At 46.6% G+C, this 23,653-nt stretch overlaps 1 protein-coding gene across 17 annotated transcripts in view; it reads right to left on the bottom strand.

Annotated features, from left to right (window-relative positions):
* Positions 1–23,653, bottom strand: part of SMOC1 (SPARC related modular calcium binding 1) — a 147,944-nt gene that overhangs the window by 57,184 nt on the left and 67,107 nt on the right. For 15 of the 17 annotated variants that reach the window (XM_021099409.2, XM_021099410.2, XM_021099411.2 and 12 more), the window contains exons 2-4: positions 21,986–22,151; positions 20,574–20,686; positions 1,216–1,315 (exon numbers count right to left, since the gene is read on the bottom strand). In XM_021099409.2, the coding sequence (XP_020955068.1) occupies positions 1,216–1,315; positions 20,574–20,686; positions 21,986–22,151 (379 nt within the window). Of the gene's footprint in view, positions 1–1,215; positions 1,587–8,157; positions 8,301–20,573; positions 20,687–21,985; positions 22,328–23,653 lie in introns of those variants that run through there. The other 2 variants (XM_084969601.1, XM_084969605.1) reach the window with 2 other exon arrangements.

Genomic DNA, 23,653 nt, shown 5'->3' with positions numbered 1-23,653 from the left:
CCAGTGCCTTTTACCAGCTGAATGGAAAGGGGAAGCTTGGGGCTTGTGAAAATCCTTAATGAACAATCTAATGAACGGAATCCAAGAGCAAAATTTCTCTACGCCTGTAACAATGGAAGTAGGAATGACTTCATTTTTGCTCTGGACTCACCCAGAGGGTCACTGTGAAGCAGTAGTTCCCTAACTTGTCTCATCATCAGAACCACACGAGAAGCTCCATAAACATGTAGACATCTAGTCTCTCTCCAGACCTTCTGGATCAGAATATTTAAGGAGAAGCCTCGGTGCCTGGGTTCTTTTTAACCCCCCAGGCACTGCTGATGACGGCCAGATCTGAGGGCCACTGTTGTGAACGTTCTCCATCACCCTACATTACGTTGCTCAGGGGTGGCAAACACACAGCGACCGAGGCGACCACCCTCCTCTCCTGCACCCACAAAAGACATCACTAATTGACCGTCACAGCCTTTGATGTTGAACTCCTCCGAGGTCTCGAAATCCACCTCAGTAAAATGCTCCCAGGGCTACCAGCCACCAGAGCACACAAGCTAAAAACGTCTATGCCATGCTCTAAGTTATAGCTGATGCTTGAGAAAAGAGCATTGAACCAGAAACCTAAACTCAAAATAAAGAAACAGGAGTTCCCGTTGTGGCTCAGTGGTTAATGAACCCAACCAGCATCCATGAGGATGGGGGTTCGATCCCTGGCCTCGCTCAGTGGGTTAAGGATCTGGTGTTGTCGTGAGTTGGGGTGTAGGTCACAGACACTGCTCGGATCCTGCGTCACTGTGGCTGTGGTGTAGGCCAGCGGCTACAGCTCCAATTAGACCCCTAGCCTGGGAACCTCCATGTGCTGCGGGTGTGGCCCTAAAAATAACAAAAAGACAAAAGAAGGAAGGAAGGAAGGAAGGAAAGAAGGAAGGAAGGAAAGAAAAAGAAAGAAAGAGAGAAAGAGAGAAAGAGAGAGACAGAGGGAGGGAGGGAGGAAGGAAGAAAGAGAAAAAAAGAAAAAGAAAGAAAGAAATGCACATGGGCATATATTGACCCTATCAACCGACAACAGAGCAAGTATGTTTGGGTGGTATCCTACCTGACCCAGAAGAGGGCTCATAATTGCCACCAATCTTTCAAAGGTTCCCCCCACCAAGATATAGAAGACCAGCCAATGGGTCTCATTCCAACCCTTTTCTTTCTTCCTGCCCTTCCCGACAGTACCTGAACATACAGGAGTTTTATTCTGCACAGAAGAGCCGCTGATGGGCTTCCCATCCGGGGTGACACACCAGCAGTACCCCGTGTATGTGTGGCACTGCACCTGTTCAGGGAAGTGGTAAGGGGAAAAGAACCATAAGACTTGGGTCATCGTCTCAACCGTCACCTCCCACCCCTTTCAAGGCATCCCCAGCATGGCAGAGAGGTCCCTCCACCCCCCGCCCCTGCAGCCCTCCCCGAGTGTCCCAACATTGACTGTGTTTTCTGTGAGACTCCTGGGCACAACCACAGCAATGTCGCTACTGTTTCCTCATGATGTTCGGTGCTTAACCTCTTCTGCCTTACTTGGATACATCCAGGTGTATCCCCCTCACCTGTAAAAAAAAAATTCTGATTGGTGAATTAATTTGGGAAGTACAAGGGGGGATGTCAGCACTGCAGGTTGGCGGGACCCTTCTTTACAAGTAGAGATAAATGGCAGGTCTCTGGAATATAGCTTTTCCTGGCATCCACTCCCAGGGCAGCCTGCCTCTTCATCATGTGGCTCTTCTGAGAGAAGGGCACATGTGAAAGGGCTCAGGGGAGAACAAGGTCCCTGTGCCCAAAGATTCTAGTTCTCAATGCCCTGCAGCACCTCTGTGCAAGCTCCCCCAAGCTTCTGTGCCCCAGCTTCCCACTGCCTGGGAATAGTAAATAAAAATGAGGCTTTTGGCTTCATCCCAGGGAATTCTTCTTTCTTTTTCAAAAACGATATCACTCTGTCTACCTGTTCCCCTCGCCCCCCACCATCCTCTCCACACACCTTCTACCTGGAGCTCCTAAACACAAATCATCACGCCCCTGCTTAAAACTTCAGTGCCTTGCCAATGGACTCAGGATGAGGAGGATGCCAATTTGCACAAGCTTGGGGGCCCCGTGATCTGCCCCCTCCCTATTCCTGCAGCTTCATTTTTGCCTCCAGTCTCCACACACACACACCCTCCATCCCAGCCATAAGGAACGCTTTGAGGCTCACAGACACATCCTGGTGTTTCACGATTCTGAGCCTTTGTTTGCTCCAACCAGTCACTCTGCCAAGAATACTATCCTCAACCCATCCCCACCCCCTCCCAACCCCCCTGTATGCCCACCCCCCTCACCAGACACCTTATCCCTAAAGTGGTCCCAGCCTCCCCACCTCCTCTCTCTCCTTCCTCTGACCCTCCATACACCCTGGTTCCCCAAATTCAGAGCCCCTATTACAGTGAGCTTAACTGCTGATCTGTCTAGTCTATCTGCCCCATTAGACTGTGACCCCCCCAAGGCAAGGCACTGCATATTGGTTATTTCTATATTCCAAGCATCTGGCACAAGGCCTGACATTTCTTGTAGGCATTTGATGAGTTGAATACATGTGTGAATTATCCTATTTCCTGAATTCTTGGTCTCCATCCATTATAAAAATGTAATATCAATTTAAATGGCCCCATCACATTAAATGTAGGCCTCAAGAATTACAAGACGTGTGCCAACGGCACAGGCATTAAAGCGTGGGGAGAAGGTGGCTCTTGGGATCAAGGACATATTGGAATGGAAGAGAGACAGTAAGAGCATACCAATTGAGGGGCGAGGGACACAAGGGGTACAGAGGCGAAGGAGCCATCTGACAGCCTGGGTAAAATCCAGAAGTTATCGATAGGGCCGAAAAGCTCTTGTGTGGGTATCAAACACTGTAATTCTCTCCAAGACTAGTTTCACTAGAGACCTGCCCACAGAAAGCAGGATAAGAAGAAGATGGAGGGCATCTTGTTCCTACCAGCGGGATGACTGTGTACAGATGAGCCACCCACCTCTCCCGTCCATGCAGGGAAATTCTATCCAATGCCGCTACCCCAGGGCCATGTTTCCTTCCCACGTCACTGCATGGAGACAACCCATAAACCGCACAGGTACGGCGCTACCCCAGATGCTCACCCAAGATCAATGTCCCTAGGTGGGTTAAGTGCTACCTCCTGAGATAGCCTAATAGTGAGATGGAAAGAAACCTAGACAGACCTGGGTTTGAATCCTGATTTAAAGCCCATCTATAAGCTGGGGATTCAAAGCCCAGCTATAAGCTGGGGATAACAGTGCCAAACCTGGAGGGCAATGGCAAGGAAAACAGCGTGAGTCCAGAGCCTGGACCTGGGGTGGTGGCCGGATACAGGGTGGCTGTGGCAATGCCTGTGCGTGGCTGTGTCAGAAACACCTGGCCAGCCAGCCTTCTCGCCAGCCAGAGCTCCCCCGGGGACCTCCAGAGGCTTGGATTGAAGCACTGCTGGAAACTTGGAGCACACCCCTTCCGATCCTGTCCGGCCTGCAGGGAATGGCTCTGAGAAATGATTCCTTGCCAGGGGCAGCATTTTAATGGGGCCTGGCTGGCTGCTTCTTCCTCCCTGGCCAATAATCACCTCTAGGGAAGCCTGTCCCCAGGGACCACCGGCCACGATGACTCACTCCCAGGCCCCTTGGCTCCTGTGGCCAAGGCCAGTCTCCCTTTCAGTGAGGATGTTACCCGCCAGGTCCAGGTCCAGCCACCAAGGCTGCATCTTTGGTGCAGGGCTGCAGGCAAAGGCTGCATGGAGTGCCCCCTCCTCCTGGGCATGCAGAGTCCCAGCCAGGCTGCTGGGGACAGAACCACAGGCATGAGGGAGAGACTGAGGCCAAAGCTTTGTTTCAGGGGATAGAACCTGACCTTGGGGCTCAGTGGGTCCCAGGGGCCACAAGCTCACTGAGCGCCCATTGTGTCCGTATGGTCACACAGAGGCTGCCTCCCGGCCCCCAGCCAGGCCTACAGGCCCAAACACAGCACCTTTCTCCCCCGGGGGCCTTGGCATTTTCCTCAGACCAGGCTCCAAGGAACAGACTCCAGATGACAAAATCCTCAGGCTGAAAGCTGCTTCCAAATCCTGCAGAGTTTTATAACCAGAATCAAACGAAAGATTGTTGCCATGTTCCTCTGAGGCTTGGAGCACATGGTTATGGGCACACCTGCCACAGGTGTGCTGCGGGGGAGGGGACAGGGGTGCACAAAAGAAGACCCAGAGGACCAAGCAGGGTCTCAGCCTGCAGGAAGTGCCCAGCCAGCTCACTTCTCTTTGCTGAAAGGGCCCTCCGTGAACCGACCCTTGGTTCTCAATTGAGAGGGGGTTTCAAACTTGTCTTGAAGAGTTTGCAAGGTACCTTCTTGATGAAAAAGAAGTTATGTGGAGACAGAAAGCAATGGTCATGGAGTCAGACTGAAGCCTGACTTCCTTAACTAACCAGTTCCATGACTTCATGTTAAGGGAACCATGGAACTTTCCAATCCTCTACAGGCTTGCAGAGATTCATAATCCAACCAAGCTTCAGACTGTCATGTCTATTTTAAAAGGAGAGATAATAATACCTACCTCACTCAGTTGCTGGGAGGATTAAGCTAGATAATATAAATAAAGCTCTTAGCTCACATGGTGAATCCCCAGTGAAACTTAGCTATTTATTTTTATTATCATTATGTTATTTTTTAGCCAACTATCTGTACACAGCCAGAGTCTCTGATGGAAACTAAAGAACATTCTATTCTGACCAGTCCCAGGGGTAGGGGTGCTCTGAAATCAGCAAAAAGTGTGAAAAAGTTTGAGTACAGGAAGGGGAAGTTTGTTTTCATAAAGAAACGGCTCTATTACTGTCAGAGGAGAAAAGTCAGGCTGTAAATTCTATAGAATTAGTGGTTTATATCTACTTGATCAAGAGGTAGAATCTACCTAGTTTTGCCTCCTCCCTGACAAAGTACTTATTCTTTTAAATTAATAAGTAATCCCCTTTGTTCTACCTCCTCCACACACACACCCGCCTCAAATTAATCAACTCTCGGACTTAATTTATGGGAGAAGCATGGGCCAAGAGGAACTGACAAAATAATTGGCCACTTCTAGTATCTAGCATCTAGTGTAGTTTTCCAACCTCAGGGTTGTTCGAGCCACAAAGGTACAGATACAGACCGTGGCGTTTGTTCCTATCCCACTCCGGAACATCCTGGGAAGGCTGAAATGTCAACTGATGGGTCTTTCTTATGACAAAAAGTGTTTATACATCACCCTACATGAGGGTACTCTCTGCTTATGCTGGAACTAGACTGTGGAATATAACTGGTACTCCTAGAAGGTGCTTTAAAACAGTGTGTTCTCAGGTAGGTAAATTTCATCACTGACTCATATACTTAAATATTTTTGGCAAGAATCCTTTTGTATAAACAGCCCAGTAGTGTACTTCAGGTCAACCTCTGTCCAAATTCAGACAAATCTGAAGTTATTTTAAGGCCATTACATTAGCCCAACTTGTGGACAACCTGGAAGAACGTGGGAGGCTACACCCCCAGAAAGTCCAGTTGAGTGACTGATGAGCAGAGAAGACCAGAGCAAACATCTGCTCACAGGGTAAAGCCAACAGAGGACTGAACGGGAGGGCAGCACGAGGCAGCACGAGAGAATTCTGTCTTGAAACAAAGAACACGCAGGTGGCGTGCTCCAGGTGGAAAGCACTGCCTTCCGCCTTTACAAGGACTTTTCTTTCTTTTCAGTAAATTGTAGTTGATTTACAACGTTGTGCTGATACAATAACTTCTCCATCACCCCCATGACTGATGGGTTATCTCATTTGGGCCTCAACTCAACCCAGTGAGGCTTTTATAGGAGAGGTATGGGGAAATGGAGAAAAGCTTAGAAATTACCATCTAACCCAAACATTGTACAAATGAGGAAACCAAGGCTCCAAGACAAGAGAGGCAGCATGATGGATGACCAGTCCCTAGTTCTGGCAGATGGGGGAGCCCCCCAGGCCTGGAAGGGAGATTGAGAAAGGCATGGGTCCCAGTGCTGGTGTCTTAGGGAAATGACTGGGTGTCTGTGTCTTGGAATTCTCTGGCCGATGGAACTCTTTTGGGGGAGAGGAGAAGGGATAAATACTCAAATCAAGACTCTTTTGCTCCTTGAGTGAGAGGCTATTTTTGGAGTAGTTTGGACAATAGCATGGGGACCTTTGCCATGCCCCTCTGCTGGTCTGCTTTCCTCTGGCTGTTCTTGCAGGGCTTCTCTGACAGGGGTTGGACCTCACATGCCCAAGTGGCTTCTCTGTTGTTAGAATTTTGCTGCCTTTCCTCCCAAGGGCCCCCTACTTCCCTAGGAGACCAGTCTCCCCTGCATGTGCCCACTTTCTTTCTCCTGGAACATGAAGTTGCTATTCCCCCACCTTTATATCTGTCACTTTGATACAGTGATGAATACAGTCAGTGCCTATGGGTGTGACTAGGAATGACTGGGGATGAAGGGGCTCTCTAGCCAAGTAACTGTGGAAAAATTGGGTCTAATAAAATTAAAAGATTTCTTGACTGCAGGACTTCTAAGAGCCTTAAATCAGCTCTAAGAGGAAGATATCATTTGCAGCAATTCCTCAACTCATTTAACTGTGGGACCATCCCTTAACTTTGTATGGTTGAAACCAAATCCCCTTAAAACTGTGTTTCCCTGCTGAGTTTATGAATAACATCTCCATCTAAAACATTATTCCCTGTCTTGTCCCACCCCACTGCCCCCCTCAGGATTGAGGAGTATCAAAGAAATCAAAGGACTGAAACTGAGCAGGACCTGTGGGGCCCTTCTGGGTACCAAAGCCTATTTCTTCTTTTATACGTTAAACTTTGTATAAAACTACACTAAACTAAAAGCTTTAGTCTCCTAGGACTTCCCTGAAGTCCAAAGAGCAGACTCAAGCAGTTACTAATTAGGGAAGTAAGGGAGTACAGAAACAAATGAAAAGCAGTCAAGCAGGAAAAGTAATGATAGCTTAAACAATAGTTCAATGATTGTAAAATAGAGTCCCAGTTTCTCCTCAAGGGATATACATAATAATCTGACGCAAATCCTTGAGTTGTCCTGTGGAAACTAAGAACCCCCCTGCCCAAGTGGAGGATGGTGATTACAAGCTGAACACAAGCATATGGACCCCAGATTGGTTGGAACCAGAAGGTTGATGATTCAGATTCTTAAAATATCACCCTGTTACTTCACCACTGACTGATTAGAAGAAAGTCCACAAGCTACAATGCCTATCCCAAATGTTACCTTTAAAAACCCTTCCCTGCAAGTCATCAGGGAGTTCAGGTCCTTTGAGCATGAGCTGCCCATTCTCCTTGCTTGGCACCCTTCAATAAACGCTATACTTTCCTTCACCACCACCTGGCATCAGTAGACTGACCTTGCTGTGCTGTCTGTGAGCAGACTAAAGTTTGATTCAGTAACACAGGGAGCATCCAGGGTAGTACTAGTGTTCTCTGAAACATGCTATTTTTTTAAAAAGGCATATTATGAAGGGCAGAGCCTTGTTAGATTTCTCTGCTTTTCCCAGTCATACTTTCTTACTATCCAGGTATCAGGCTTTCATTTGGTTTACTCTTCTTGAAACAATTACCTCCTTTTCTCATGCTTTCTCATGCTCTATTAAGAAATCCAGCTTGAACTGCCTCAGACCTTCATTGACAACTAGGATCCTCCTAACACGCATGGCACCTTCTATCCTGTAGCTTCATCCTCACCACCCCACCACCATTTTTCTTGTACTTCTTTTGTAAAATCGAAAATGTGAACCATATGCATGGGGACAGGCTTGATTCACCATGCTTAGAAGCCACTACCAAACTTGTAATGAAATGACTACTATCATGTACAGGAATATTTCCTAGTGGGAAAAAGTTGAACTAAAAGCAGAAGGCTATTTCTCTAAATCTCCTTGGCAATGGGAGTATGAACCTTTCTTTTTTCTTTATAATCAGCCAGCTGCTCCAGGTCAGTTAAAAGGCTCTTTGGACTAAGGTAATGCCCAGTGACAGTTAAGCATCTTGCTGTTGGTCCACCTGATAACTTTGTTTCAGGGCAGTATTTTCAGCTGTACCATTTTCCTTTTGTCTGCATTCCCCAGAGGACCTCCAAGAAGTGTTCTTCCATGGGTTCCATGTGTCCTGGCTGGGTGACTGAGTCTCCACATCACCTGAGGTGGCCACCAGATCTTCCTGGAAGCTCCCTCTCCATCAGAAGCTGTAGGAGAACATTGCTTACTGGAGGCATGATTAGATTCACCTGGACAGCTTACTAAAACAGACTGCTGGGCCTCACCCACAGAGTCTCTGGATTCATGAGGTCTGGGGTCAGCTGTAGAATATGCATTTCTAACAAGTTCCCCTGTGGACTAGGGACCATACTCTAAGAACCACTGTTGTTTGTTTTGGTTTTTGACAATTTTACAAATTTTTAAAAATTATAGTTGATTTACAATGTTCTGTTCATTTCTGCTGTACAGCAAAGTCACCCAGTTTTACACATATATATATGTATATATACATATATATACACATTCTTTTTTCTTGTATTATCTTCTATCACATTTTATCACAAGTGACGGTATATAGTTTCCTGTACTATACAGCAGACCTCATTGCTTATCTATTCTAAATGTAATAGTTTACATCTATTGCATCTACTAACTCCAAACTCCCAGTCCATCTCACTCCTCCCTCCCCCCTTTGGCAAACACAAGTCTCCAAGAACCACTGATTTAAAGGCCGCTTCATCACTCCATCCTCTCAGGCATGTATCACTGAAATACAAGTACTCTTCAAGGTGGAAATTTGGGAGCAAGGGGCTTTGGGACAATACTTCTTTCCAAAGTTTTTCTGTTCCAGTTGTTCTGATGACATGTGGTCTTTTAATTCACGGATCTAGTGATTGTAGCATTAAATCTTCTGGATGATTTCACACATGGAAGAACATTTGATTGCAGTGGGAAGAGCGGGGGAGAAGAGAGGGATGGTGTAATCCTTTTGGTCTGGCTCACATGAGCTGTTTTTCCTTCAGTTTAGAAGAGGTTATCCCGCAAATGTTCCCCCTCCTCTTTAGTCAGGTTTGGCTGAGATGCAACAGGATGCAGGAGGGAAAACACGGCTTTGGCAGCCAAATGACCTGGGTTTAAATACTGCCTCTGCTACTAGCTATGTGACTTTGGTAACATCCTTTAACTTCTCTGAGCCTATTTATGAAATAAGGCTAATGATGCGCACCTTGAAGGTTACTGAGAAGACAAAATGAGACAAGATACATAAAGCGTCTAAAACAGAGTATGGGCATAGAGTATGCACTCAGCACAGGCTGCTTTCATCCTTTTCCTCTTCCCTTTTGCAGGGATGTAGGTTGTAGCTTCAAAGCACTGCTATTCCTGTTGGCCATAGATATCATCTCCTGCTCTGTGCCAAGCCTAGGGAGGACTGTCTGCTGGGGGAGGAGGGATTTTCCTTTTACAGCATTTACTTCATCCTCCAGAATTTAATGGAGACAATCCAAGGAAGGAAGAAAACCCCTCAATTTCAAATTCTCCCAAGTGTGGATGTCCTTACTATGTTTTAACGAGTTGATTATGACATGGTTGCCGATGTGATAGCAGCAGTAGTGTTTTGAGAACGAGAGAGCATCCCATTCTTCTGCAAGCTGGTTATGACCACATCTGAAATATCGTGTCCAGTCTAGAGAAGGACCTTGGCAGACTGAATTCAGAGGAAAGACGCCAGGAGGAAAGCAAAACATAAATCTCTATGATACGGGAATGAGTGACAGAACAAGATTTTTGCCAGGGCAACAAGAAATATTTGTTGGCTATAAGAAAGGATTTCACAAGGACATAATGGTGTCTGTTTTAAGATCTTTCTGTGGAAACCGGGATTTCTGTGGATTCTGTTAAGTCCCATAAGCTAGGATGGAGGTCATCTGTTGGAAATGACAATTTCAAGTCAACGTAGAGAAGGATTTTCCAACTAAATTGTTCCCCAAATGCACTACACTGTCATTGGTGGTAACAAGCTTCCCATCTTTGGTGGCAATCAAGCAGAAGATAGATAACAGCTTGGTGAGTGGTTGTAAGTGGATCCTGAGCCCTGGGCAGGGAGAGGGAGGAGAAAATGAACCAGATACCTATGCCTCTGGGGCCTTCTCTGACCCCCCCACCCCCAGTTCTGTGATTCTACAACTGTGACCTAAGTTGTACTTTCACTGCTTAGGTGTAGTGTGGGAATTTATAAACTAGTACCTGTCGAGGTCAGGATCACTTTTCCAAATATGTGATGAAGGACATGTTTTGTGTTTTCCAAAAAGTGAGAACACCATCCCCCAACACACACACGAATGTATTTTAAAAACCTGAGGGTTAGGGCTTCAGGGACACAAAGAACTTTACTTTCTTAATTCCTGCCCCCCTTTTCGGTGCCTAGAATGGCCCAGGTTTTGTAAAAACCAAATGAGACACCTCCAATTCTTTCAATGCTATTTCCATTTTGAGGGGAAGGTATCAAATACATGTTTAAGTTTTTAAAAATATCCAATAAAAAAGTCTCTCTTGTGTAGGAGCTCTGTTTAGATCAGAACTGTGAAAATCTGGCCAGTGATGAGACAAAGGTGGCCTGAAGGAGTGGGGGCTCTTTCTTGCTTCCCATATCTGACTTCACTTTTTTTTTCTTTTTTGGGGGTGTCTGCAGAAGTTCCTGGACCAAGTATCGAACCTGTGACAACACCAGATCCTTAACCACTAGGCCACCAGGGAACTCCCCTGACTACACTTTTAATTAAACTTTGCTGCTTTCATACCTCCCTCCTGTGTTCCTTTTGCCTTTCCTGCTTTGATGTGGGGGAGGGGGGGTCTGATGCTGTTAATTTTGCATGAGTTTAGCTGACTGACCTGCAGGGTCAGAGCCTAGCATGTGGAATGGAGTGACAGTAGACCTAAGTTAATGGCTCTGCTCAGAAGCTTCCTGAATAAGTGTTTGCTGTGGACCGACTGAGTGCCTGCCCACCAGCCTGAACATGAGTCTCATAAAATCTGAAGAAGTGTGGAGGTTACTCCCAGAGTCACCCATTTAACCCTCTTCCCAAGTGCAGTCGCACCCCCCGCAACGCCCACAGCTCCCCTGCCGGATGCCCATTCAGTCCTGCATGCCCTCTTCCTGGGATGGGAAGTTTGAGTAAAACACTTTTCCTCTTTGAGCAAAACACTCCATCTGTGGGTTGCTCCTCTTGTAAAAAGTTCTTCCCTATTTTGAGTCAGAATCTGAGTCATTCCATATCTTACTCACTGACCCTGCGTTGGCTCTGTGGATCTAGTCAGTAAAAAGCTATTGTCACCCACAGACAAAGGTTTGAAGGCGGCGCTCATGTGTCCCTCTGGCCATCACTTTCCCATCCATCCTTTGGTTCTTCTCATTTCTGAAGCCAATCACTGGCCCCTATGCATATTCCTCATGAGACCTGATTTCCTGACCTTCTCCCCTAAGTTATCCTCCCGGATATGCTCGCATGAGGCACCATCACTATAAAAGACGGCAATGTCCTTTAAGAGGCACTTAGGGCCATGGGGAGGACCAAGAATCCTGGCACCAGGCTGCTTGGGCTGGGATCCTGACTCTGCTATTTGCAGGTTACCTGATCCTGGGCAAGCTACTCAGCTTCTCCCCTCCTCAGTTTCCTCATCCATAAAATGAGACGACAGGAGTTCCCGGTGGGTCCGTGGATTAAGGATCCAGCATTGTCACTGCTGTGGCTTGGGTCACTGGTTCGATCCCTGGCCCAGAAACTTCGGTATGTCATGGGTGCAGCCAAAAATACATACATAAATAAGTTGGTTAATTAATTAAATAAATAAAATGAGAATATAATGGTGTCTACTCATAGGTCCTAGTGAGGATTGAATAAGCAAATGTGTGTCAGGCACTTATAAAACATAAACAAGTGCTATACAGGTGTTGTTATTATCTAAGAAAGAAAAGAACAGCAGAGGGGATGATGGAAGCCTCCATCACTGAGCCTCCCCTTTCCTGAAAGCAGCAGGAAGCCCAGAGAGGCAGGCCCCTGTCCTTCCCTTCCTCCCAAGTACACCCCCTCGCAGAAGAGCAGCTGCAGGCACCATCCAGAACTTGTTCCTTTTGTGTCCACAACAGACTGGAGGGAGAGACTCACCAAAGGCTATGGGGAGGTCAGACACCCAGCCGGGAGTACCCAGACCCTGCAACTTGCTCCGAAGCAAACAATGCCAGCCAATCTGGGAGCAGATGCTCAGTGGCCAATTGGCCAATGAAGAGGAGGATGGAGCAGTGCAAGTAGGCAAGTCACCACAGAACACAATGGATACAGTGTTGCAGCATAAAGCCTGCTCCATCCATCCTCATTTGCCCTCCTCCGCACCTGTGGGTGATCGGGGGTGGGGAGCGGGGAACACCAGTTCTTTCTTTGAAAAGAGGACAGTGGTGGCTCACAGCGGTGGCTCCCACCATGTGATAGATTAGATGAGTCACTTGCTAGACAAGTCCTCCCTGCACATGGAAGCCTCAGGCCCCGTTCCTTCTATCATTCACAAAAAATTTTTTTTGGTTGCACCTGCAGCTTAAGGCAGTTCCTGGGCCAGGGATCAAATCTGAGTTGCAGCTATGACCTATGCCACAGCTGTGGCAACACCAGATCTTTAACCCACTGTGCCAGGGATTGGACTCTCACTGCCGCAAAGACAACACCAGATCCTTAACCCACTGCACCACAGCAGGAACTCCCATCATTTTCAAAATTAAACATTTACTTTCACAGGACCTCCAGTGGGTATAGGAACTGTTCCGGAAGGATGAAAATACTCTGGCTTTAGACAGTGGTGATGGCTGCACAGCTCTGTAAATATACTAAAAACCACTGAATCACACACTTAAAGGGACAAATTTTATGGCATGTGAATTCTATCTTAATAGAGTTGCTATTTTAAATAAGAAAACCAGGTGGCTAGCCCACAGGCCACCGTTTGCTGGCCTTTGGAAGGGCTCAAGTATCTCTCCTGTTTTACAGCTGAGCCAACTGAGACCAAAGAGGAAGAGCATCAACATCTGCTGAACAGAAATTATGTACCACTTTGTGGGCATTTTCATATAAGTTACCATGTGCAACATCTGGTTGTTTGGAACAAAAGCAATTCAACAAAAAAACGCATGTAAAACAAGTAGTGAGAAGCTCCGGGCACAGGAGATGCTCAAATGGTAACGATAATAGTATGTTTATTGAGCACTTAAAAAAGGACAAAGAAAAGCAACGACTGACCCAACACTGGGTCTCCTGGCCGTTTGGCCGTTATGCCATCTGTACATAAAGGATGGGTTTATGTTTTTTAACAGTGTGATTTTTTAAAAAAAAAAAAATAAAAGTTGGTACCATTCACAAAAACCTACAGAGCTGGCTGCACTTGGGGGCATCCGAAGGAATGGCTATGGCTGGAGATGCTCAAGACATTCCAGCTGTGGATGCAGCCAGGTTTTTAGTGCTCTACATAGAGAGCCCTCTGCACTGTTTGAAAAGAGATCCACACTATTGCTGTAGGTATGTTATGACAAAAAGATGGAACCCTTAGACTCATCAAAAATGGGACAAATTCTTTCCCCCATAAGGATGCTCAGTGCTCCCAGCTTGCTGATGTTTCTTCAGCTGAGGTGGGGGGTGGGGAAGGATGGGGGAACTAGGAGCAAAAAAGGAACCTCAAGCCCTGCTTCAGAGCTCGGGCCCAGGCACTTAGGAAACAAGCTGTACTTCCCCAGGTTGTAAGAAGTGCAGCAGCAAGTAAGAGCTGTAGAAATGCTGACAAGGGGAGCCTACTGCCTTTGCCAAAAAGCCTCAGAACCTTCTCTTTGCACTTCCAATTTCTGAACAAAGCATCATCTAGAAGAAATCACAGGGAGTCAAGGCTCTGGCGTTGTCCCTGCTGTGGCTTGGGCTGCTGCTGTGGTGCAGGTTAAACCCCTGGCCTGGGAGCGTCTGCGTGCCATGGGCGTGGCCAAAAAAAAGAGAGGGAGAGAGAAAAAAAGAAAGAAGAAATTATAGCTTCCCAGGCTCCATGGCAAAAGAAAATTTAAAAAAAAAGCACATATGTAAGTGTGCATTACTGTGAGGAATTAAAATGAGGAAAAAATGGGACACGTGTAGGTGCCAGGCAGAGCTGTATCAAGAAGGTTGTTCTTGGAACAAGGGGCTCAAAGATGGGAAACATAATACATTTTTTTTTCCCATAGCAGTAATATCACAAATGGTGTTTTATATTCTACAGTATCATTAGAACTACGGTCTATCGACACACACACACACACACACACACACACACACACACACACACACACACACAGAAAATGGCTTGGGAATGTATTTGGTAACAGCTGCTGATCAACCACATCATTGCTCAACACTGGAAGACAGTTTGGGAGTATGCATCAAACACCTTAAAATGTCTACCCAACATGCAACTTCCAGAAACGTAATCCCCAAACTTCCAGAATTCGTGGTACATTCATACAATGGACTACAATGCGCCCTTTAAAAATGAGGGAGAGTTATGTGTAACTAACCTGGAAATACATTCACAATATACGTAGTATAAGAAAGCATTTGGAAAGTGATATATGACCTTATACTATTTTTGCCCTAAATAATGAAAGGACACAGGGGAAGAACTAGTGGGTTATAGACTTAATTATTGCTATGTCAAAGGTAGGAAATCACTGGCTTTTCTACCTATGTTCTTCCATATTGTCAGAATTTTTTTTTTGCATGGTGTATATAGCTTTCCTAGAAAAAGAGAGACTATTTCTCTTTTGATTAGTTGATAAAGGCTCTAACATACATATATACACACAAACTATGCGAAATGAGCATCTACAGCACGTCATGCTACCAGTGTCAGAGCATGGCTATATCATAACTTGTTTAAGCAATTCTCTATTTTGGATATTTAGGTTGTTTCCAAATATTAGCAACTACAAGCAGAAATGAGATGGAAATCCTTGTGGCTAAAAATTTGCACATATTTTAAACGATTTCCTTAGAATAAATTCCTAGACGTGGAACTGAGGGCTCAAGATGTGGGCACAATTAAGGACTTTTGACCCTTATGGTAAAATTATTCCATAAAACGTCAGTGCCAATTTACTTTTTCAAGTATGATGTAGGGGCAGCCTTTTCCCCTCACGACTGAATATTACTATCTTTTTTCCAAGTTTTAACAATTTGGTAAGCAAAATGACACAACATTATTTTTATTTGTATTTCTTTAATTACTAAGGAACATAACATCATTCACAGACACTTACTGGCTATTGTTATTACTGTTATTACTGTGTGACCTATTTATTGGTATCTCTTGTCCATTTTTCTACTAGAGTCTTTTTCTTCTTGGTTTGTAAGGTGTTTTTTTTTTTAATCTAATATTAGCCCTTTGTCATTAAGGCAAACTTGTATATATTTGAACTTGTTAACTTGTATATATTTTCTCCACTCAGAATTCCAAATTAAAATTTACCGACTTGTAAATGGGCATTTGCAATATACCCAGTTGTACATATAGGATCTCATATACTAGCTACTTCATCTATATTTTCATGTCTTTCCTGCATGTAAACTCCTTGAAGGCACAGTCATGGCCTTTTCTTTCCTCTTCTCTTCTTGTCAGGGCTGCGTCTGTGGCATATGGAAATCCCCAGGCTAGAGGTCGAATCTGAGCTGCAGGTGCCAGCCTACACCACAGCCACGGCAATGCTGGATGCTGGATCTGAGCCACATCCTCAACCTATAACTCAGCTTGCAGCAATGCCAGATCCTTAACCCATTGAGCAGGGCCAGGCATCAAACCGGCATCCTCGCAGACAACTATGTTGGGTTCTTAATCCGCTGAGCCACAATGGGAACTCCCATGGCCTTTCCTGAATCCCCCCCATAGCAACCAGCTCACAGCCCGGAACATAGCAGAGTTCCAAAATGTACGAGATGAAAAAAATATTGTGTTTGGGATCTACTTTGGAGCAATCCAGTTTGGGGTGGGAGGTAAAAATGGGGTAAAGACAAAATAGAATCAGCCACCTGTTAATTATTGTTGAAGCTGGATGATGAGTACATGGAGTTCACTATGCCATCATGTCTCCATTTTTGTATATTCTAACATTTCCATAATCAAAAGGATTTTTTTAAGAGTTCCCATGGTGGTACAGCAGTAACGAACCCAACTAATATCCATGAGGACACAGGTACAATCCTTGGCCTCGCTCAGTGGGTTAAGGATCTGGTGTTGCTGTGAGCTGTGGTGTAGGCTGGCAGCTGCAGCTCTGATTCGACCCCTAGACTGGGAACTTCCATATGCTGTGGGTATGGCCCCAAAACGACAAAAAAAAATAATAATAATAATAATGTTTGCTTGATTGATTGGTCAACACCATCAGAGACGGTACTTCTGGAATAACAATGGTGGTAAAAATGAAACATGTGCATCAAGAACTCTCTGGAGTATAAAAAGTTAAGCGCTCAGGCCTTTAAATTAGGCAGGCTAGAGTACAAATCCTTAGTGACCTTGAACTAGCTATGCCACCCCTCTGAAACTTGGTTTTCCAGTATAAGTAAGGGTATTAATAACTACCTCAAAAGGTTCTAATAAAGATTAATGGGTACAAAACTCAGTGCCTGGGACCAAGTAGCACTCAATAAAGTGATGCACACGCTTGACAAGCTCCAGCCAACATTTCCCAGTGGTGGCGCTCCAATACCCTTCCTCGACAGCTGTGATTTCAATCGCATCGGGCACCAGACGACAGCTTGGCAAAGGACTTGGTAGAACAGATGTCCGGCGTTTCATCCCTGATACCCAGAAGAGGAAACAGATTGGACCACAGCAAAGGACAAAACCAGTAGCTCCCAGCCTTACTCAAGAGGTCATCCAAAAGCCTTAACCCCACATTCCGATGATGCAACTGAGAACAAGAGTGGTATAGCCCTCATTCACGATTTGGACCAAATTCTGGTATCACCTGAGGAGCTTGAAATAATAGCACTGTCTGGGTCCCTCTCCCAGAATCTGATTTAATGGTCTGGGATGTGAATTCAATAGCAAGGTTTTTATTTTTTATTTTATTTTTTATTTTTTTTGTCTTTTGTCTTTTTTTGTTGTTGTTGTTGTTGCTATTTCTTGGGCCGCTCCCGCAGCATATGGAGGTTCCCAGGCTAGGGGTTGAATCGGAGCTGTAGCCACCGGCCTACACCAGAGCCACAGCAACGCGGGATCCGAGCCGCGTCTGCAACCTACACCACAGCTCACAGCAACGCCGGATCGTTAACCCACTGAGCAAGGGCAGGGACCGAACCCGCAACTTCATGGTTCCTAGTTGGATTCGTTAACCACTGCGCCACGACGGGAACTCCAATAGCAAGGTTTTTAAAAACCTAAGGTGATCTAGTGTTTCCACTTCTGCTATATGAGTTGGGGCAAAGTGGGGAGGGGTGTAACGAGGGAAGAAGACAAGAGAAAACAAATTAGAGAACAGAGACCATTGTATCCCACACGTACCCCATTAAAGCCAGCCTGGTCATCTGGCCCCAAGCTGTGTCCCAAGCCAGACAAGTCCAGTCCCATTAGGGTCCCTTTAGTTCCTCCCTAAACTTCAAGAGCGTAGTATTGGGTTGTAATTCACAGGGCTAAACTATGTTACTGACACCAGGATGCATTTTTGTCAATATTCTAAACAATATTAAAATGATGAGGCTGGATTTTGGTCTTTAAAAAAAAAAAAAACCCAAAAAGTCCAGCTAGGGGACAGTGGAGGTTGGAGGAGGGAGAAAAACATTTTTTCTCAGAGCCTTTTGGCAGCCTGTCAATGCAAGTGAGGCACACTCAAAGAGGCAGCCTCATTTTGTGAAGTTATTGCAGTGTCTTTGATCAAGGGAAAAGGCACATCCATTTCAATCACTGTAACAAGGACAGGCCGGCTGTCTGGCCGCCTGACTGCCCGTTGGGGTGAGCCAGCCTCAGGCCTGCAGACACATGGCAGTGCTTAGCGTGTCAAAGCAACGAGGGGGCTCTTGAGTGTCTATCCAACCTTTGTTGAACCTCAGGGGCCCCCTCACTTAGCAATTCTGCCCAGACCAATCTGGAAGTTCCTCTCGCCGGCAAACACCACCTGGACCAGTCTGGCCTCACCAAAACAAAAGCTGGCTAGCGGCTGTCTGTCACGGGACAGCAAATGCTTCAGAACCAGGAGGGCAGGGGGTCAACCGCTCTCAGAAGCAGCACACTCCGGATTATGCAAGCCTGGAGGAAGGGGGAGGAAAGATGTCGCTTCCTCCCTGTTACCTTCACCACCCCCCATCTCGGCCCCAACCTCAGCTGCCAGAGGTTTGATTTTTCTCCCGCGTATGCAAATTCTCAGCAGTGTATAGTTTCAAATATATATACACAGATCAAGCACACTCTGTCCACTAGCATACATGATTAAAAAAAAAAAAGAATTGATGGGGGAGGGGAGGAAGGTTCAACCAAAGGTTTGTTTTTCCCTAGGTGACATCATCCATAACATCTTGGGAAGATTTGAGTGGTGGAGCCAGGCGTGGAGCTGGGGATAATGATGATAATAATGGCAGATATTTATACAGCATTCATGTGTCCCAAGTGTTTTACACGGGGGAACTCATTTACTCCCCATCGCAGCCCTATGAGGTGAGCCGCCTGAATGCTCGGTAATAGTAATAATAAGACTAACATGTACTATGCAAAATACGATCATTATTCCCATATAAAATGATCATGAACATAACATGTCCGATTTTCACATAAAGTTACTGTGACCCAGGGAAGTTCAGGGCCCAGCCTGAAGTGGAGGGTGGGCACACGCCCAGGCTGTCTGGCACCAGAAGCGTGGTGCTAACCACAGCACCAGGCAGCCTTCCTCCAGTCCACACCTCAGAGCCGCCTTTAAAGCTGCTGGTTCAGAGGAGAGCAGAGCCTGGTGGCCTTTGGAGGGCTCTGGAGCCAGAGGGAGCCGCCTTTGACTTTGAGCCCAGCCACTCCACTCGCCGCCATGGCTGCATCTTCGGTAAATGGTGATGGTAACACATACCTGGCAGGCTGGTGGTGAGACTTGAGTGAGAAGATGAATTAAAACACCACTCACAGGGTCAGCAGCCAAGGTCAGTTTAACCTGGTGGCTCTCAGTCCTGGCTGAACACTCGAATCAGTTGGGAAGCTTTTACAAACATGTAGCCCAGTGCCTGCCCCACCACCTCTCCATGTTTCCCCCCAGCGGAGACGCAATCTGAAATCAGCAATCCCCAGGGCTCAGTCCTGAAATGAAACCTGAAACCCAGCAGAAAAAAGGCCAGCCTGCACCCTTTGCCCCATGGATTCAGAATTAAGGGATGCTTTCAAACACCCCCCTACACACACGCCGAGGCCTCCACTGCCAGCTCTCAGGTAGTAGGATTTCCCAAATGCCACTCTAGTCCACAAAGGGAGTCTTGGCACCAGGCCCATCACAAGTTGACCCACTCTTGTCCAGCGCCCTTCCCCACTTTCACCAGACAGCCTCTGCCCCTCGACTATATCCCCACAGCCAACCCCAAAGCTTTACCACCCCATTGTCCCAGGTTGCTCATGTTTCGGTCTGTGCCAACTTCAATTTAGCCAGTGTTACTATTACACAAGCTCTAACCAGAGCATCACACAGGGTGAGAAGTAGGACTGCCTGAAAAGGAATTTTAAAATCTGAGTGCATGCATGCACACACACACACAAACACACACACACACATGCACAGAGCATGCATGCAAACACACACATGTGCAGAGCATGCATGCACACACACACACGCATGCATGCGTAGACACCACACATGCACACGGGCCCACAGATACCACCCACCACAAAACACACACATACAATATCACACACACACAGATAACACCCCACACAGCATTCACATAGACACACAGATATTACACACCATATAACACACACACACACACACACACACACACACACACACACACACACACTGGGAACCACGGCCATTTTATACTCTCAGAGAGCATGGGTTCCTTTGAGGGCTGGGAGCAGGAAGAAAAGGCCTAGAGAGGGGTAGCAAAAAACAGTGACAGGACTACAGGGGTTGCCCAGGGAAACTGGCGGGGCTAAGAAAAAATAATCAGCCCGCATTTGACAGAAGAGAAAAATGGAGACGGCCAGCAGGGACGATGGGGCCCGAGCAATGCCAGTTTCCTGGCTCGAACCTCCATGAGCCTTTTAGGACCCACTGCCAGCTGGCAGGGGTGGCGCGGGGGCCCAGGAGGGGAACGCGGGCACCAGAAGGCTGCACAGAGGGGCGTCAGAGAGCCCTCAGCTGTTTCCAGAAAGCGGGGCTCTCAGGGCCTGCTGCCCCCGGGCACCTCCCCTCGGCCCCAGTCCAGGACCTGGGCCCGAGAGGCTTGGCCCAGGCCTACCTGGGTGAAGGAGCCATCCTCGCCGCACTCCGGGACAAACACCGCCTCCTGGGGCTTCTTGGCTTGCTCCAGGGCCTGAGCCCGCTCCAGGCGACACTTGCTCTGGCCAGCGTCTAAGAGGAGAGGAGGGAGCTGCACTTCAGACCCACTTGGATCCCACACAGGAGCCACGGACAAAATGGCCGCTGGTTCTAGAAACACTGAGAGAAAAGCATTCTGCCCGTGGGGAGCCCACACGCAGCCAACTGGCTCTTCCCAGGACGCGAGGACAGGGGCTAGTGAGCACCGCATGGCCTCATCTTCCTCTTCATGTCACTCTTAGAAGAGGGGGGCTTACATTTACACCAGGTTCTGTTCATTTTCTTCTCTCAAGTATTCCCAGCCCCTCCTAGGGGAAAAAAAAAGTTCTACTTCCATTATTTTTCACTGGGTTTATTCAAAAACATGCAAGCCCAGGGAATCTAGAGATGTTTTGCAGTTTAAGAATGCAAACACTAGGACGTCCTGCTGTGGCTCAGAGGATTATGAACCCGACTAGTATCCATGAGGACGCAGGTTTGATCCCTGGCCTTGCTCAGTGGGTTAAGGATCCAGCGTTGCTGTGAGGTGTTGGTGTAGGTCACAGACATGGCTCGGTCTGGCATTGCTGTGGCTGTGGCTGTGGCTGGCAGCTGCAGTTCTGATTCAACCCTTAGCCTGGAAACTTCCGTGTGCCACAAGTGTGGCCCTTAAAAGTGGGAAAAAAAAAAAAAGAAGAAGAAGAATGCATGTACTTTCTTGGGGGAAATCAGAGGCTCTAGGACAGCCACTTAGCCCCCACAATCCCTATGATAGCTCTGAGCAGTCCAGGGATCACAAACTCAAATATCTCCAGGAAGTAGGAAAGTGATACAAGTTAGACAAGGAGCTGGGTGTGTAAAGAATGGCATTCAGCTTCGCAATACCATAGAGAGTGCTGAGGACTGTGGCAAACTAGACAATGGGCTCCCCTTTAAAGGAGGTGGGTGCTATTAAGTTCACATGTTTGCCTTGTAGGAGGGAACACAGACCTAATATTACCAGAGCTTTCTATTTTTTATAAATACAAAAATCCAGATTTTTATGTTGAAGTTCCCAATTTTTAAATGTTGTCTCAAATGTCTTTAATATTTTAAAACATGTGAGCAGACCAAACAAAATACATCTGTTGGCCAACAATCTGGAATCCCTATTCAGGAGCCAGCCGTGATGTCTTGCCATTTTAAGCATCTCTACAAAAAAACATAATAAAAATTAAAAGCCCTAGCCAAGTAGCAGCACAGTTCTCTGTCTTAGCCTGGGGGCAGCATTTGAAAGCCAGAAAAGTATGCATTCTTCAGCCAGCCAGTCCTGCTTCCCAAATTCCCCAGTGGAAAGGGAGAGGGGGCACTCACCCTTGCATCTACCACGATGCACCACACCCAGGGCTGGGTCTCTGCACTTGGCTCGCTGGTACTCACACATGGACTCGTAGGACCTGCCGTCGGAGGCACAGATAGGTTTGGGTTGAGTCCTGGAGCAGTGGAGGTTGCACTGAGGGTCACGGTCACTTATGAGAAACTAGGTTGGAAAAAAAGTGAAAGTGAACAGGAGTTACTTTTGCAAGAGAAGTCAGGGTGGGTCCAATAGTAGCTTGCCCTGGGGAAGCAAGTCCAGAATAAACCCCAAGTTCTTAAACCCTAGAAAGGGATGGGAACTGAGCAGCCACAGGCTCTAACCAGGGAAGGCGTCCTAAGCTAAGTAATTCACACGCAGGATCTCATTAATTCTCATCACCCATATGAAATAGGAACTATCGATTTTGTAGGTAAGGAAACTGAAGCCAAGAGCGAGGGAACTCGCCTGGTTTTACATGGCTCTAAGTGATGAACTTGAACCTAGATTGGCCAGAGGTCAAATCAAAGCTTTCCCCACCGAGACATTCCATCCCTCTGTCCATGCCCGTGACCATTCATAGGCCCTCTGTTTGGGGACCTCCTCAAACCAAGAACTCCTTAGCAATCACTCCTTTCCATCTTTGGAAAGTTTTATTTATTAGAAAGTAGTACTGAGCCCCCAAATCTATCACCCTTCAATTTATGTCCACTGCTCTCTGGCAGAATACAAGTTAAGTAATTTTCTATGAGAAAGGAATTTACTGATCTAAAATAATTATCATCATCCGCTTATGAAATGCTGAGTTAGTCTTCTTTCCTGTAGAAATTCCCAGACACCTTTGGTGCATTCTTACACATTACAGATCTCTAAGAGGTAGAGTAAATCAAAGGTAGATGGCTGCAAAATATTTACTACTCTTTCTGTTGAGCTGTGGAGCCTAATTCCCTTCCCTTGAATCTAAACCAGCCTCAGGAATTTGCTTGATCAAAAAATGCTATGGCAGGGAGTTCCCTTAATGGCTTAGCGGTTAACTAACCTGACTAGATCCATGAGGATGTGGGTTCAATCCCTGGCCTCGCTCAGCGTGTTAAGGATCTGGTGCTGCAGTAACCTGTGGTGTATGTTGCAGACCAGCTTGGATCTTGGTGTGGCTGTGGCATAGGGCAGCAGCTGCAGCTCCAATTCGATCCCTAGCCTGGGAACTTCCATATGCCTCAGTAGTGGCTCTAAAAAGAAAAAAAAAAAAAAAGTGGGGGGAATGACAAAAAATGCTGTGGCAGTGATGTTTTGGGACTTCTGAGAGAGGTCATATGATGCCCTGCAGCTTCCTCCCAGGTCTCTGGCAGCACTCACTCTCGGGGAAACCAGCCACCCTGTAAGAAGCCCAATGACACTGAGACCACCATGCTAGGAGGAAGCCCAAGCTAGCATGTGGCAAAAGCAAGTGGAGAGAGAAACACCCAACAAACATGGGCAGAGACATGTGAGTGAAGAAGTCTTCAGATGGATCTGACCTCAGCAATCATCTGATTGCAACAAACAGAGATGAAAAGGAGTAAATGCATGGGAGACCCCAAGCAAGACCTGCCCAGCTGAGCCCAGTCAACTCACCAGCACTGTGAGAGATAATAAGTTGTTTTCAGCCATTCAGTTCTGCAATAGTTTGTTACGTAGCAACAGATAAT

This window comes from Sus scrofa, chromosome 7, assembly GCF_054392235.1.
Source record: "Sus scrofa isolate SSC_HxYL_T2T_F1_AM1 chromosome 7, Sscrofa_HxYL_maternal_Yorkshire_Landrace_v2.0, whole genome shotgun sequence".
NCBI lineage: Eukaryota > Metazoa > Chordata > Mammalia > Artiodactyla > Suidae > Sus > Sus scrofa.
Note: the sequence above shows the minus strand (reverse complement) of the source record. Positions and strands in the feature narration are given on the sequence as shown.